This window comes from Zootoca vivipara, chromosome 4 (assembly GCF_963506605.1).
Source record: "Zootoca vivipara chromosome 4, rZooViv1.1, whole genome shotgun sequence".
NCBI lineage: Eukaryota > Metazoa > Chordata > Lepidosauria > Squamata > Lacertidae > Zootoca > Zootoca vivipara.
In genome coordinates, this window is record NC_083279.1 from 99,312,452 (window position 1) to 99,328,437 (window position 15,986).

The 15,986-nt window shown below is 50.2% G+C and overlaps 1 protein-coding gene across 2 annotated transcripts in view; it reads right to left on the reverse strand.

Annotated features, from left to right (window-relative positions):
- Positions 1-394: 394 nt before the first annotated feature.
- Positions 395-15,986, reverse strand: part of ARRB1 (arrestin beta 1) — a 118,501-nt gene continuing 102,909 nt past the window's right edge. For both annotated transcript variants that reach the window (XM_060273992.1, XM_060273991.1), the window contains exons 12-15: positions 15,002-15,085; positions 8,844-8,914; positions 7,027-7,078; positions 395-5,619 (exon numbers count right to left, since the gene is read on the reverse strand). In XM_060273992.1, the coding sequence (XP_060129975.1) occupies positions 5,508-5,619; positions 7,027-7,078; positions 8,844-8,914; positions 15,002-15,085 (319 nt within the window). In that variant the 3' untranslated portion in view covers positions 395-5,507. The remainder of the gene's footprint in view (positions 5,620-7,026; positions 7,079-8,843; positions 8,915-15,001; positions 15,086-15,986) is intronic.

A 15,986-nucleotide genomic window follows, 5' to 3' on the forward strand; every position in this document is an offset into this window, starting at 1 on the left:
AGGGAAGTGCGGACCTTCTAGCCAGGTGCCTTTCAGAAGTTTTGGACTACAAACTCCATCATTCAGTGTTGCCATACTGTGGATGATGGGAATTGTAGTCAAAAATACCTGTAATTTGGTTCAACGGTTTGCAGCTTTTATTTCACCCCCGCCGCTCCGCATTACTGCTTTCCATGGTTGCTTTTCTCTCCCCCCCCCCAGTGCTGACACTGCATGCAACAAAATATTCAATAGAAAGTTGAGGTGGGGGCGAAACATCTGGAAGACGCCAGGCCGGGGGTGGGGGGTGGGGCTGCTTTAGTCATACCTAACCAACAACATTTCTGGCAAAACTACTCTGGTTCAAGTAAGAGAGACAGAAATGAGGCCAGAGACCCTGCGAGAGCACTTCGTATTTTTCTAAGATTAATAAACTAGAATAATTTATTTGACAAAAACACAGAAAACGTCACGGATACAGTGGAGGAAGCCAAGGTGTTGTCGTCTCCCCCCCCCTTAAAGAACAGTACAAAGGAACCACGTTACAAAACGGACCACGCTGCCACCTGGTTTGCTGAGCTAGAGTTTGCAAAGGGCTCCCTCCTTGACCCCGGGTTCATTCAGCCTTCCTCCCCCTCCTCTCCCAGGGAAGGGGCGGCCGTAACTCTGCTCTGCTTGCCTCTCGAACCCCCAAATGTGCGCTTATTAACGGGGGGCCCCCCCGAGACCCAAAACGGTTCTGGCAAACGTGGAAGTTGCAAAAAGTCAACACAGCAACGTGAAACACAACCACGGATGGGACCGAACACACAACCTGGGCAGGCGCAGTCGCCGCTGCCCCTGCTTTTGTTAGAAGGCTTGGGAAGGGGAACGGAGGGCTCATCTAGTCCAACTCCCTTGCTGTGCAGGAATATTTATTGGGGGCATTTAATAGAGTGCTTTTCGTGAGAAGAAAAGAAAGCCACCGGAAAGCGGTTTTGTGAAAACTCCCCCTCCTGGTGGGGATGCAGGTGGCACTGTGGGTTAAACCACCGAGCCTAGGGCTTGCCGATCAGAAGATCGGCGGTTCGAATCCCCGCGACGGGGTGAGCTCCCGTTGCTCACTCCCAGCTCCTGCAAACCTAGCAGTTTGAAAGCACCTCAAAGTGCAAGTAGATAAATAGGGAAGGTAAATGGCGTTTCCGTGCGCTGCTCTGGTTCGCCAGAAGCGGCTTTGTCATGCTGGCCACATGACCTGGAAGCTGTACGCCGGCTCCCTTGGCCAATAACGCGAGATGAGCGCCGCAACCCCAGAGTCGGTCACGACTTGACCTAATGGTCAGGGGTCCCTTTACCTTTACCCCCTCCTGGCAACGCCCTACCCACTTTCTTGAGATCGCTTCTCTTGCCTAAGACTGAGCCTAAAGGGAATTCCTTTAACTGGCAGCTTGATTCGATTTCACTCCGCACTTCAGTGGCACGATTCTGCCTATCAAACTTTATAAAAGTGCAGAAGCAGGAAGGACCGGTTTTTTCCCTCTCGGTCAGCGGGGAACCTCACTGAGCATTCAGCGGCCAGGTTGTTCACCAGGGCAAGATGGTTTGAGCATACTGAATTCTACAAATTATTACGTTTTGTGCTTTTGTATTCTTACGCTGCGAACTGCCTTGAGATCTTCAGGTGGAGGGTGGCCTGCAAATTTAATAACTAATAATATACCTGTGACAATACCTATTTGGCCAATTGTTTCTACCGATTTCTCATATTCTAATAACTACGACTGCAATGATAATATCTGCTACGTGTGCAAAACTGAAGTCCATAGTAAGTGGGGAATGTAAATGGGGAAAACGTGAAGCTTTTTCTAGGTGGCTGGTTTCTGCAAGTGTTCAAGGCACACAGGTGTTGCTTCGGTGCAGCTGAGCCAAAACATCTCGTAATACATTTTTTGCAAAGAAAATATATTCCGGTTTCCCCTTTTCCTCAGCTCCTCGGGGAAAGGCTGCTTTGCAGAATAGTCTCCAAATATTCCCCAGCATTGCAGGGGGTTGGGCTAGATGCCCCTTGGGGGGCCCTTCCAACTTTGCAATGCTATGATTCATCCCCTGGAGAAATTCAGGGAACTGGCCCCCAGTCCTCTGCTGACAAATGGCAGTGGAAGAGGCTCTACATGCCAGATTAGTAAAAGCACATCATTCTTTGGGATAGGCAAAAATCTCGTCCGCCACCCTTTTGTTGACAGCAGACCCCCTTCCTGAGGCTTCTGGGTCATTCAGAGAAAGCCTTGCTGCTCCCCCTCTTCCTTTTTAAAAAATTTTTTAAAGCGTTTTGCAGTATTCAATATACACAGCATACTTTCCCATCATGCAATATTTACAGACTTCCCAACCCAAGACTCCCAAAAGGCATTCTAGATATGCCTTGTTTTGCTGCATATCAAATAATTTATCCACCCTATTTTTCATGTCTTTGTTCACTGTTCCTCATAAAGCTGCCTCAACATGAAAATTTGGTGTAATATCTTTTAAAATACCCCCCCCCCCTGAAGCTTTCCCACTCGCCCCTTATCTGCCTGTTGCCTTGGTTCCTTATTTTGGGCTGCCGTTTGCTAGTTCTGCAAATTCGATCGGCTCATGCTGATCAATGCAGCCATTGTTCCTTTTCTGTGATTCCCCTTTCTTCCCAGCTTCCAGCATAAACTAGCTGCTGCCCTTCTTCCATAGGGCAAAAGGGGCTGTAGCAAAAGAGCCTAACTCCTTTGTTCCCAAGGCTCAATCCCCCAAAGGTGTCTTCCACTAAGAAACTGCCAGGCGCTGGGGTCCTTTGCCCAAGCCCCTGAGAGACCAGCTGGACAAATATCACACCTGATAGAAGTTTTAGGTCCCTGTACCCCAATTTGGCCCGTGGCGCCTTCACCCTTGGCCCATGAGGCTATTAAAGGCCAGACCCCCAGCCACCTGACCCTACACCTGAAGCTGATTTATGGCATCAGGTGTGAGGCGGGTAAACGCACGGCGAGAGGGGATTTGCAGGTGAGAGAGGGGGGGACTCCTTTCTGAAATCCAGGTGAGCTCTGGATGAACCAAGGGTGTTGTTATTAAGTTTCATCTGCAGAGCCCATCTCTGCAGATTTATTATTAAATGTATTAAGTTTCGCCTGTAGAGCTCAGGGAGGTTCACAGCATAAGAATACAGCATTCCGGCAGGAAATTTTGCCTTAGAGAGAGAGAGAGAGAGAGAGAGAGAGAGAGAGAGAGAGAGAAAGAAAGAGAGCGAGCCTGTCCGTGATAATGGCACAAACCTCACAGATGTCCTTCCGACTGCGACAATCTGCAGAAACCGGCACTGCTAAAGGTGCCGCGTGATGCTTGTTCCACACTGGTATGAAATCCATATTTTAATATTGAATTAATATTTTAATGTCCCATGCACTTTGGAACTCCCTGCTCATTGACACCATCCTATTTTTGGTGTCTGCCCAAACCAGTCTTGTTTAGACAAGCCTGTCCGGACACGTGGAACCTCAATGCATGTTTTAGTTTCTTCTTAGTTTATTACATTATCTTTCAAAAGTTTCAAAGAGGTGCTTTTACTGGTAGTTTTATCGCTTCGTTCTCTTTGTAAACCGCTTTTAGGTTTGTTTGTTTGTTTGAACAATCAAGCTGAATATATTTTATGGAACCCATAAGATAACAAATGTGTAGTCCTTGCTCACTGAAATCGCAGTGTGTGCAGACAGAGACCCCATACCCTGCCTGGAGATGAAAACTTGAGTGGCAGGTTTTGCTCTCCAGTCCAGCTTGGCTTCTCAGACCCAAATAATAATAGTAATTTATTATTTATACCCCGCCCATCTGGCTGGGTTTCCCCAGCCACTCTGGGTGGCTTCCAGCAGAAATATTAAAATACAATAATTTATTAAACATGAAAAACTTCCCTAAACAGGGCTGCCTTCAGATGTCTTCAAAAGTCTATTTCCTTGACATCTGATGGGAGGGCGTTCCACAGGGCGGGTGCCACTACCAAGAAGGCCTGGTTCCCTGTAACTTCGCTTCTCACAGGGAGGGAACCGCCAGAAGGCCCTCGGCGCTGGATCTCAGTGTCCAGGCTGAATGATGGGGGTGGAGACGCTCCTTCAGATATACAGGACTGAGGCCATTTAGGGCTTTAAAGGTCAGTACCAACACTTTGAATTGTGCTCGGAAACGTACTGGGAGCCAATGTAGGTCTTTCAGGACCGGTGTTATGTGGTCCCGGCGGCCACTTCCAGTCACCAGTCTAGCTGCCGCATTCTGGATTAATTGCAGTTTCCGGGTCACCTTCAAAGGTAGCCCCACGTAGAGCGCATTGCAGTAGTCCAAATGTAGCAAATCACTGCATTCGAACCCAGGGCAGTAATTCCCGGGAGCTGCAGCAGTCCCGAAGCACAACCTTTTCAGGGGCTGGAATTTGGGCTGGGGGTGGGAATCAGAGCAACTCCACCGAACATGTTTTGCATGTTCCCTTCCAGCTCTACGATTCTATGAAGCTAAAGCGTTTAGAACATGCAGTACGGGTTTGGAAGGGAGAATTCTCCATTTCTGCAAAACCGGACTGCTGCTCTTGTTCAACCTCATCTCAATTCCATCAACTTATGCATCTTTTTCTCTCTTGTTCCATTTATCTAGAGATGATGGGGAATGAGCGTGCCGATAAACTCCATCACTGAGCCATAGCCCCTCCTTGGACCTGGGACACCTCAGTGGGTGGAACATGACTCTTGAACTCAGGGCCCCACATTGGGCAAAAGATACCTGCATTCCAGGGCGGGTTGGACTAGATGACCCGCAGGGGGGCCCTTCCAACTCTACAAATTCTATTATTCTAAGCATCTCAAAAAGGCCCTCAGGGCAAGAGATGGAAAACCAGAGAAGACAGCACAGCGCTCGACTGGATCCAACCCAAAGACCATGGTAGCCAGCTCTAGGCGCATTGCCCCCTGGCTTAACAGCTGCCGACAGGCCTCCAAAATCGCCTCGGGAACTCTCAGGGCGAGAGGCGCCCGTTGCCGCATCTTGTGGCAGGGGGTTCCGCCGGTGAACGGAGTGAAGTGCGAAGCAGCAGGGCCCTCGAGCCAGTGGGGTGGGGACCCTGGGATGGAGCCCCGAAGGAGGGGAGCTTTGCTTCCCCCCCCCAGCAGAAAGCAGAGCAGAGTTACCAAGCAAGGCCGCAGCTCCTTCCTGGGCAAATGACGACAACGACAGAAAACACGCACACACAGCCCCCCCCCCTCCAGCGTGGCTCACAGGTGGGTGGGCATTCGCCCTCCTTGGAGGCCGCCAGAAAAATCTGTGGCTCGTAGAGCAGGTGGAAAAAGAACCCAAGGCTCTTGCAAGCTCCCCAACTCACCACACAGGGCTCCTGGTCAGTGTTTTAAAAAAACAAAGGAACTCCCCACCCCCACCCCACCCCGGAAAAAAAGAAACCTTTATACAAAAGATAAGAAGCCTAGTGCTCAGGTGTCAGAACTTGGAAACAGAGAGAGAGACCCTCGGGGAGGAGATCCAGTTTATCTGTCATACAGCTGCGGGGAGCTCATCCCGTCGTCATCCTCCTCCTTCTCGTCTTTCACCCCCTTCAGCCTCTGGCGGGCAAAGTCCTCGAAAACGATGTCATCGTCACTAGCGGGAGAGAGAAAGTGAGAAGGAAAATGGGCCGAGAGCTGCAAAAAGATGGGGACACGGGACTGGGTTGCAGAAGTGCACAAACGTAGAGGTGGAAGCGATACCCCCGCAGTATCACTAGGCAAGAAGTGAAAATCGGCAGAGGGGACCCCCTCTTGGTTGTTCCACTGCGCTCAGAAGTGGGGAGAATGGCAACCCAGGAGATGGCCTTCTCCTGCGGTGGCCCCTGATATTAATTTTCCCCCTCCGCTGCAGTCTCTTTTATTCCATGCTTTTGGCTTTAAACGGTCCCCAGGTTAGAGACCTATTTTATAGAAATCAACGTAAACGTGCAGTGAAAATAGTGATAATCATAATGAATTGCAAGCAAGTCGTGGGCAACAACATATTCCGTCCAAAAAAGGCTATATCCAAATGAACTGGGGGGAAATACAGGCATTTTGATGACAATATATTGTGGGCACTGTGGAGTGTGGGGGGTACAGACCCTTGAGTGCAGGAGGAGTCCCCATCCCATAATAGCACCCATCTGGAGGCACCCAGAGAGAGACTGGGAAATGTGATATTAAATTGTGGTCTTCCTCTCCTCCTTTCACATTGAGAAACTTCCTTAGTTTCCTTATGAAACTTTCAGCAAACCTTTGTGCACCCCGATGAGGATTTGCCTGGGCTGTTTTATGATGTCTCCTGAAAAGGGGGGGGGGGGAGATTATCTGCCCAAACCCCCAAATTTCTGTACTACCAGAAACCTGAGCAAGTGAAGTTGAGCTGCAAGATCCAACCGAAGCTTCGCCTCTGCTCAAACAGGTGCTGCATGTTTGGGGTTTGTTTCCGAAACCTGCAAAGCCTGTTTGACCAAAGGTGGAAAAGGGGGGCGAAAGCGACTATGGTGCGTGGCCTGTGGCACTATGGGCGCAGAGCTTCTCTCAGGCCGCTTTCCGCTCAGAAGCAGCAAGCCTGGGTACAGCTCAAGAATCGTAGAGCTGGAAGGGGCTCCCCCCAGGTCATCTAGCCCAACCCCGTTGCAGTGCAGGAATCACCCTGCCCAAGGGAACACAGAAGCAACCGCTGAGCAAAGGCAGAGATGAGGAGAGCTCTTACTGTGTTTTTCCTGCTCCGTGGGACATGCGGCGATGGTTGGGATCATGCAAAGGAGGGGAGGGGGGAAGAGAAGAAGAAGAAAAAATGCAGATTTCGTGTTACATGCAAGAGTGTTAAAAGGAAGCCGTAGACCTTTCCACGGAGGATGGCAAGTTAGTTGGTTAGTGAGTGGCATGCAGAGGAATTGAAGTGACTCCCTATCAAGCTACATGCAGATGATGGCGAGACATGCAAAGGATGCAGGATTCCCCATGCGGATGCTTTCTCCCCCCCATCGTCCTCCCCCCAGTGAGTCCGGCTTACTTCGTATCAAGCTCTATGAGATTTGTGTCAATCGGAGCTTCGTTTTCTGGAACTGAACAGACGGAATCAGGGCAAACGGTTAGTTTTCTCGAGCGCCGGAAGCCAGCCATTATTTCCCCAACATTATTATTATTATTATTATTATTATTATTATTATTATTATTAATCAGAATTTATATACTGCCCTATACTTGAAGGTCTCAGGGCAGTTCACAGAAAAGGATCACAGTATATGCCATATTTTCCCGTGTATAACACCCCCTCATGTATTTCTGGGGACCACCATAAATAATGTTTTTTTTGGGGGGGTTGCCCAAAACTGTTGAGCTTTTTGTAGAGGAGAGATTGCCCAGAGTTATTGAGCTTTTTTTTGGGGGGGGGGTGTACCAACGTCAATTGCTCTCCAAGACTGCTCACCGCAAAAAGCCCATCTACTAAATAAACGCAACAACGCCTTGCCGCTGCCGTAAATCAACGTCCAATTGCCACGGCTGCAGCCAATCGTCGGCAGGCCTTGCCACAGCAGCAAATCACACGCCCAATCGCAGCATCAAATCACCTGTCCCGCCTCTGCTATGCCGGTTGACATTGTGAAGGCTGCTCTAGGGCACAGGACCCGTTGATGCGCAAACTCCATCCTAACACCTCCGCTGCCGCGGAACAAGTCCCGGTTACCGCGGTTCAGGCTTCCAGCCTCACGGCTGAAACTGGGTCCTTCCAAAGCAAGATGCTCCCAACTGGGGGATGTGATCCATGATAGGCAGTCAAATAAAACATTCCTTGTTTTCCTAGAATTGACATGCAAGGCGATGTTGGTCCAGCCAGTTGAAACTTCCTGTTCCTCCTGGCTGGAGCATCATTCCCTTGCATGTAACTAGAGGTGGGCATGACTTAACCTGTCCAGGTAACAAAAGGATGAGTCATGCAACACACTTCTTTTTGACTTCCTTCTTCGTTTGACCAGTTTCTAGCTAGGACTGCTCTGCCAGCTCTTAGCTAGCAGAAGCCCTGGGATTATTCCCCCATATGGGGTAGATCCACATATTTGTAACTAAGCCTGCCTTCAGGACTCCAACTGTGAACTGATGCGAGTAAACTTCTTTTGTTGGCTCTAAATAAGATTGTCGTGTCTTTATTCTTTTAAGAGGGATTAAAGGGATGTGGGTGGCGCTGTGGTCTAAACCACTGAGCCTCTTGGGCCTGCCGATTAGAAGGTTGGCGGTTTGAATCCCCGTGATGGGGTGAGCTCCTGTTGCTCAGTCCCAACTCCTGCCAACCTAGCAGTTCGAAAGCACATCGAAGTGCAAGTAGATAAATAGGTACCCCTCCGGCAGGAAGGTAAATGGAGTTTCCATGCGCTGCTCTGGTTTCGGTGTTCCATTGCGCCAGAAGCGGCTCAGTCATGCTGGCCACATGACCCGGAAAGACTGTCTGTGGACAAACGCCGGCTCCCTCGGCCTGTAAAGCGAGATGAGCGCCGCAACCCCAGAGTCGTCTGCGACTGGACTTAACTGTCAGGGGTCCTTTAGCTTTACCTTTTTAAAGGGAACTTACTAGGAACGCACAATTCAATCTTAGACAGACTGAAATGTAGAAAAGTGAGAGGCTCACGCGAGCCTGCAACCAGCTACCTGCTGTGCATGTATGAAACAGGGGAACGTAACTCTGCTAAGTAAAGGAACTTGCTAGTGCAAGTTAGGAAGGATATTAATAAACAATATATCCTCTCCTGCCACCCTGAACATTTTCACCCCAACGAGACCCCCACCAAGCAGAGCCCCCTTGCGGAGTGGGGTGGGGGCAGACACTCGACTCACCGTCCCGTTGCAGAGGCTCCTCCTTTGGCTTGGGGTGCATGAGGGTGAATGGCAGTTCCACAGCCACATCGCTGGAAAGACAGACAAGAGAGTGAGACACCCCAAAACAGCCCAAGTTAGCTTGCTCAGGCTCTAGGGCAGCCTTCTGCAGCCTGCAGCGCCCCCCAGAAGTTTGGGACCACGACTGAATGGCTGTGAGGGGCTTGAACAAGGAGGGGGGAGCGCTTTGCTGGGATTGGGGGGGGGTTGCAGTTCCAAAAGTCAATACAGTGGTACCTTGGTTCTCAAACGCCTTGGAACTCAAACAACTTGGAACCCAAACAGTGCAAACCCGGAAGGAAGTGTTCCGGTTTGCGAACTGTTTCCGGAAGCCGAACATGCTCCGTTTTGAGTGCCACACTTCTGTTTTGAGTGTTACGCTGGGGTCTGTCTGTTCTTGCTATTTATTTTGCATTTCTGTGGCTTTTTTGTTTTTGTGACTGTGTGGAACGCAGTTCAGCTACAAATTGATTGATTGTGTGAGTGCAGTACATTGTTTATTGCTTTCATTTTATGGATCAATGGTCTCGTTAGATAGTAAAATCCATGTTAAATGGCTGTTTTAGGCGTTTTTTTAAAAGTCTGGAACAGATTAATCCGTTTTGCATTACTTTCTATGGGAAAGTGCACCTTGGTTTTGGAACGATTTGGTTTTGTAACGGACTTCCAGAACGGATTACGTTTGAGAACCAAGGTACCACTGTAACTTGATTGTTTGGTATGGCAGCACCTGCACTTTGGAACTCCCTGCCTGTTGATATTAGGATGGCACCTTCCCAGTGCCCTTTTCAGCACCTGCTAAAAGCATTTCTGTTTGGACAAGCCTACCCAGATGTCTAGAACATTGAGTTTGTATGCGATATTAGTCTATTGCTAACTTTCTGAAAGTCTTAAACTATTGCTGTCAATTTTTTCTTTTAGATGACTTTCCTCATTGCGTTGCATGAAGAAGTACCTTTTTTATCCATCCTGAACCATAGAATTGTAGAGTTGTAAGGGGTCCCCAATGGTCATCTAGTCCAACCCCCTGCAACACAGGAATATGCAGCTGTCCCATGCGGGGATCGAACCTGCAACCTTGGCACTATCAGCACCATGCTCTAACCATCTGAGCCTGTCCAGACACATGGATATCACCGGCTTTTTATTTCTTTTTAGCTAGAGTTGACTTTTGAAATCGCCTTTCGAATGTTTTTAAACACCGGATTGTAACTGTGTGCGGGGTTGTAATCCATGATTTAAATGTTTTACGCTGTGCTTTTGTCTTCTTGCGGTCGAGGGATATATAGAGTGGCTGGGGGAACCCGGCCAGATGGGCGGGGTATAAATAATAAATTATTATTATTATTAAATTATTAATATAAAAGTTGTTAATAAATCAATGCAATTGGTCCTGTCCAACTCTACAACTTCCATGATTCTGCGAATTCAGTTCCAATGGAATACAAATGTAAAGTTATTGCCCGGGACAGGAAAATAATGGGCTGGCTCTTCTCTGCCAGCAGGAGGTGCCATTGATCTAAATCTCTCTTGCTGCATAGATCTGAGATCAAGATGTGCCCAGGTGATCAGAGGGAGCTCATTTTGGGGACGCATCTTCTTGACATTGGGCAGCGCCTGAACTCGCTGCAGCCTCCCTGTTTGTTCTGCCTGCTATCATAGATGAATCAGGGTGGCTGAGAGAGGACGCTGAGCCCCTGGAACGGGGGAAACCTCTCAAAATCTGCCAGAGACGGGGAGGAAAAGCAAGAGGTTTGGAGCGTTTGCACCCGGAGCACTTCTGGGTGGGACGACAAGACGCGGACCCTCACGGACATCCAATGAGGCTGAATGCTGGAAGACTCGGGACGGATAAAACAAAGCACTTCTGCACACAGATGATCTGCGGAACTCCCTGCCACAGGAAGCAGCGGTGGCTACCAACCTAGATGGCTTTAAAAGAGGATTAGACCATTTCATGGAGGCGGAGGGGGCTATCGATGGCTACTAAGTAGGATGGCCAGGCTCTTCTTCACAGCTGGAGGGAGAAATGCTTCTGAATACCATTTGCTGGAAACTGCAGGAGGGGACTTTGCTCCTGGGTTTGAATCTCGCTTACGGGTTTCCCTATGGAGCATCTGGCTGGCCCCTGGGAGAGCAGGATGGGCCACTGGCCTGAGCCAGCGAGCCCTTTTTGGTGTCCTCCTGTTCTTCATTTGGTCATCCTGAAAGAGCTCAATGAATTTATCAGTTCCCCTTTATGTATCCAGAGAGAGTTGTGCTAGATCAGACCCAGACCCCACCTTGTTTCCAATGGTGGATAACCATATTATGAATCAATGAATAATTTACTGCTGTCAGAGACCAGCTTTTAGAACACAATTGAGGGAACAATCCCAAAGGACAAAACAAACCAAAAAAACTTTATACGACGATAAAAATTAATGTTTAAAAATACAGTGAACGTAAAGGTATTAGAACTTTCAAATAAGCGGCCGCAGAGATCTGGCCCTGGGTCGCTCGGGGAGCTGGGTTTAAGGACTTTCAAACGAACTACTGGCGACCATCCAGGTTGTCTTCTGATCTTTGCCTAACAGGACGGAGCAGGGTGTATATTTGCTTCTCTGTGAGGTCAGCTAGTCTCACCAGCGTGGAATCAAAGATCTCCCGACGGGCCTCTTCAAAGAAGGGACATCTAAAAAATAGATGCTCTGGGCTTCCTATTTCCCCCTATGAACAGGCACAGAGTCTTTGGGCGAATGGAACTTTTTTTGTAGGATCCTTCCAGGACCGGCGAGGGCAGGGCTGAGCTTCTGGCGAGTCTAAAAGCCCTTCTTGCGTTTTTGGCTAAGAGAAAGGAGAGGTAAGCTGCCGGGGCGGCTATGTATCTCTCCGATTCTCCTATTTTATAGTCGGGGCATCTTGAGCAGTCCTGTTGTCTTTCAATGTCTATGATTTTTTTGTTTGACCGTGGCTTTTGCTTGGCCCAACCCCAGAATTAAGAGGGCTTGGGGAGCAAAACCCATTTTCTGGAGGGTGTTCAGGACTGCTGTCAGCCAGCCTGACTGGAACTGGTTGCAGAGGATCAATGGAGCTAATCATAGGATCATAGAATCATAGAGTTGGAAGAGACCACAAGGGCCATCTAGTCCACCCCCCTGCCAAGCAGGAAACACCATCAAAGCATTCTTAACACATGCCTGTCAAGCCTTTGCTTAAAGACCTCCAAAGAAGGAGACTCCACCACACTCCTTGGCAGCAAATTCCACTGTCAAACAGCTCTTACTGTCAGGAAGTTCTTGCTAATGTTTAGGTGGAATCTTCTTTCTTGTAGCTTGAATCCATTGCTCCGTGTCCGCTTCTCTGGAGCAGCAGGAAACAGCCTTTCTCCCTCCTCTATATGACATCCTTTGATATATTTGAACATGGCTATCACATCACCCCTTAACCTTCTCTTCTCCAGGCTAAACATACCCAGCTCCCTAAGCCGTTCCTCATAAGGCATCGTTTCCAGGCCTTTGACCATTTTGGTTGCCCTCTTCTGGACACGTTCCAGCTTGTCAGTATCCTTCTTGAACTGTGGTGCCCAGAACTGGACACAGTACTCCAGGTGAGGTCTGACCAGAGCAGAATACAGTGGTACTATTACTTCCCTAGATCTAGATGCTATACTCCTATTGATGCATCCTCGAGGGAGCAGATTGAATGTCAGGCATTTGTAAATTGAAGTTAGGCAGATGAAGGCCTCCACTCTCATCATAGGCTGACCCATGTGTTTGGCACACATCTGGGGATAACCACATTATTATTATTATTATTATTATTATTATTATTATTATTATTATTATTATTTATACCCCGTCCATCTGACCGGGTTGCCCCAGCCACTCTGGGTGGCTCCCTACATATAAATCCTTCTGAGAAGCCCACAAGAGGCCTTGGTTGGGGATGGAAGGGAATTTTAAGCCGATTGCAAGAAAGGAGATTCTGACTGAACCTTACGAATAACTTTCTGGTGGGGAGGGCTGGTCGGACAAGGAATGGGCTCCCTTGGAAGATGGTGGAGTCTCCTTCCCTGGAGGTTTTTTCAAGGATGGCCATCTGCTGGATGGCCATCTGCCATGGATGCTTCAGTTGTGATTGCTCTACCGCAGGTGGGTGGGCTACATGGCCCCTGGGGGTCCCTGCCATCTCTATGATTCTACGAGCTAGAGGATTGCATTACGAGCTAGCATATGGCGATTGTGCAGCTGCAGGATTCGTGGCAATACCTCCAGCAGAGCCACATGGCGGGAGGTTCCCCCACACACACACACAGCGCAACCAACTCCCCAGAGAGGTGGTAGACTCTCCTTCCTTGGAGGTTTCTAAGTGCTCAGATGTGGCGACCTGCCATGTAGGGGCTACCAGATTCCTCCACTGAAGGGGGTTGGACTAGGGCTGTTGTTGTTGTTTAGTCGTTTAGTCGTGTCCGACTCTTCGTGACCCCATGGACCATAGCACGCCAGGCACTCCTGTCTTCCACTGCCTCCCGCAGTTTGGTCAAACTCATGTTCGTAGCTTCGAGAACACTGTCCAACCATCTCATCCTCTGACGTCCCCTTCTCCTAGTGCCCTCCATCTTTCCCAACATCAAGGTCTTTTCCAAGGATTCTTCTCTTCTCATGAGGTGGCCAAAGTATTGGAGCCTCAGCTTCAGGATCTGTCCTTCCAGTGAGCACTCAGGGCTGATTTCCTTAAGAATGGATAGGTTTGATCTTCTTGCAGTCCATGGGACTCTCAGGAGTCTCCTCCAGCACCAGAATTCAAAAGCATCAATTATTCGGCAATCAGCCTTCTTTATGGTCCAGCTCTCACTTCCATACATCACTACTGGGAAAACCATAGCTTTAACTATACGGACTAGGGCAGGGGTCGGCAAACTAAGGCCCGCAGGCCGGATCAGGCCCAATTGCCTCCAGGATCCGGCCCGTGGACTCTCCATGGATGGGCGTGAGGATTTTGTTTGTTTGGGCTGCGCCATTCCCCCCCCCCGTGCCATTCTATTTCCCCCCCCCTCTCACACACACCATGGCGGCGCCTCTTCTCTCCCTCCTCCTGGATTCTCCCCGCCCTGCCTAGAGGAGGAAGGGGGCTGGGCTGAGCTGGCTGAGCGCCATTTTAAGCAGCCCCTCTCTGGAACCAGTCCTTTCGCAATGCTCATCTTCCCTCCGGTGCCGCTGCCCTTGTACTCCTGTGGGCCAGAGAGCAGAGCGAACGAGCTCGCTCTGCCTACCCACGAGAAGAAGCGGTGGCAACGGCGGCAGCCCCTGGGAAGGTAAGACAGTGGACTGGCCCGCAGCTTAAAAAAAATTGCCGACCCCTGGACTAGAGAACCAGGATCTGGAGGGCACCAGGCTGGGTGGGGGAGGCTGGTCTGATGTGGCAGCTTGGAGGGGTCCAAGCGCAAAACGGAAACTTCTGATGGAGGAAGAGAAATGATGGGAGATGGCAAAAAAAGGAGAAAGAGATGGCGAGCGGAGGATGAGAAAAGGTGGGGGTCCTGCTGCAGTGTTAGGACCAAACATGCTTGGGTGGGGGTGGGGTGGGGGGGGTGGGCCCACGGGCAGCCACAGCAGGCAGAGTCTGAGGGCGTTACCTGGAGGCAAGGTCTCCCAGCAGGCTGGTGTTATCAAAGGAGATGGAGAGAATTAGTTAGAGGTTGCAACAATCACAGCGGCACAGTCAACGGGACTGGGATTGGCGTGCAAGCTCGACAACCCCTAGGAGGAGGGCCACGCCGTTTCGGAGCCTCCGATTTGCGGAGCCCCATGGAGCAGGTCTCCTGGTGCTGCCCCCAAGACAGAGGGGATCACAGGGGGTGGGGTGGGGGATGACACATGGGGAGGGTTATCCGACTGGCTTGGCAGGAGCACATGGGAGCATGCAGAATTGCCGGGTCGGAATTCCCTGGTCCACCACGCAGCCGTTATTTAGATGCATGCCCCTCAAGTTCAATGGGGCATCCCTGGGTGGCTGTCTCTATGTGATTGTGGACTGCAGGGAAGAGGGACCTGGAGGAGCGATTCGGAGCGCTCTCCAAATCCCTCTGAGTGGAACGAAGACATTTATGACACTTGGCAGAACTGAGGAGCACTCACCCGCCCCGAGAGACCACCAGCTTCACTTTCACTTTGTAGGAGACGATGATCCCCAAGACCTCCTTGTTGGCGCCGTCTCTCAACCTGGAGGAGTGAAAGGGTGCAAAAGAGCGTGGAGCCAAAGCGACCGTGTGCCGTGTCCGAAAGCCCTGTGTGAGCTTTGTACAACGTTCCTCCGGGGCTTACCTTCCAAGTCCCGGACTGCAGAATCCGGGACCGGAAGCCGCGTAACTTCCGGTATCGCTTTGCCCTTCTACGGGCACCAAAAATGGCCGCCGCCGGCTTCAAAAGTAGCTTCTACGCATGACCGGAAGTGCGTCGACGCAACTTCCAGTGTCGGCCCGCCCATCTATGGGCACCAAAAATGGTTGCCGCCGACACCGGAAGTCGCGTCTACATACTTCCGGTCATGCGTAGATGCGACTTTTGAAGCCGCCGGCGGCCATTTTTGTGCCCATAGAAGGGCAAATCAGAAAGGGAAAAAAATGGCCGCCGGCAGGAGAAAATAACGGAGAAAAACGGGAGACGAAGTGATACGGGGGACCACCAGGAAAAGGTAAGTAAAAGCGGGGGGTTTCCCGGGGAAAACGGGGTACTTGGCAGCTATGCTCCGGGGCAGTCTTTTCTAACGAGCGGTTCCCAGTGCCGAATTACCAAATAGGCAATAGCAGGCAAAGCGGCCTGTGGGCCCCGCACCTTTTAGGGGCCCCACCACAACGGGTCGAAATATTGGATATGATTTTGAAAGAAAATAGCAATCAAGCTTCCTTAGTTCAAGTTGCAAGAGGGGAGAGGGATCCTGTGTTCGGACCCTGCTTGCCGGTTTCCTGTAATGGCCACCTGACCATCCACTGTGAGAACAGGATGCTGGACTAGATGGGCCACTGGCCTGATCCAGCAGGCTCTTCTTCTTAACTGCTTAGCTCTGGGTGCTACATGAACACAGAAAACACCAAACTCCACCCCCAGTTTGCTCAGCAAGGGA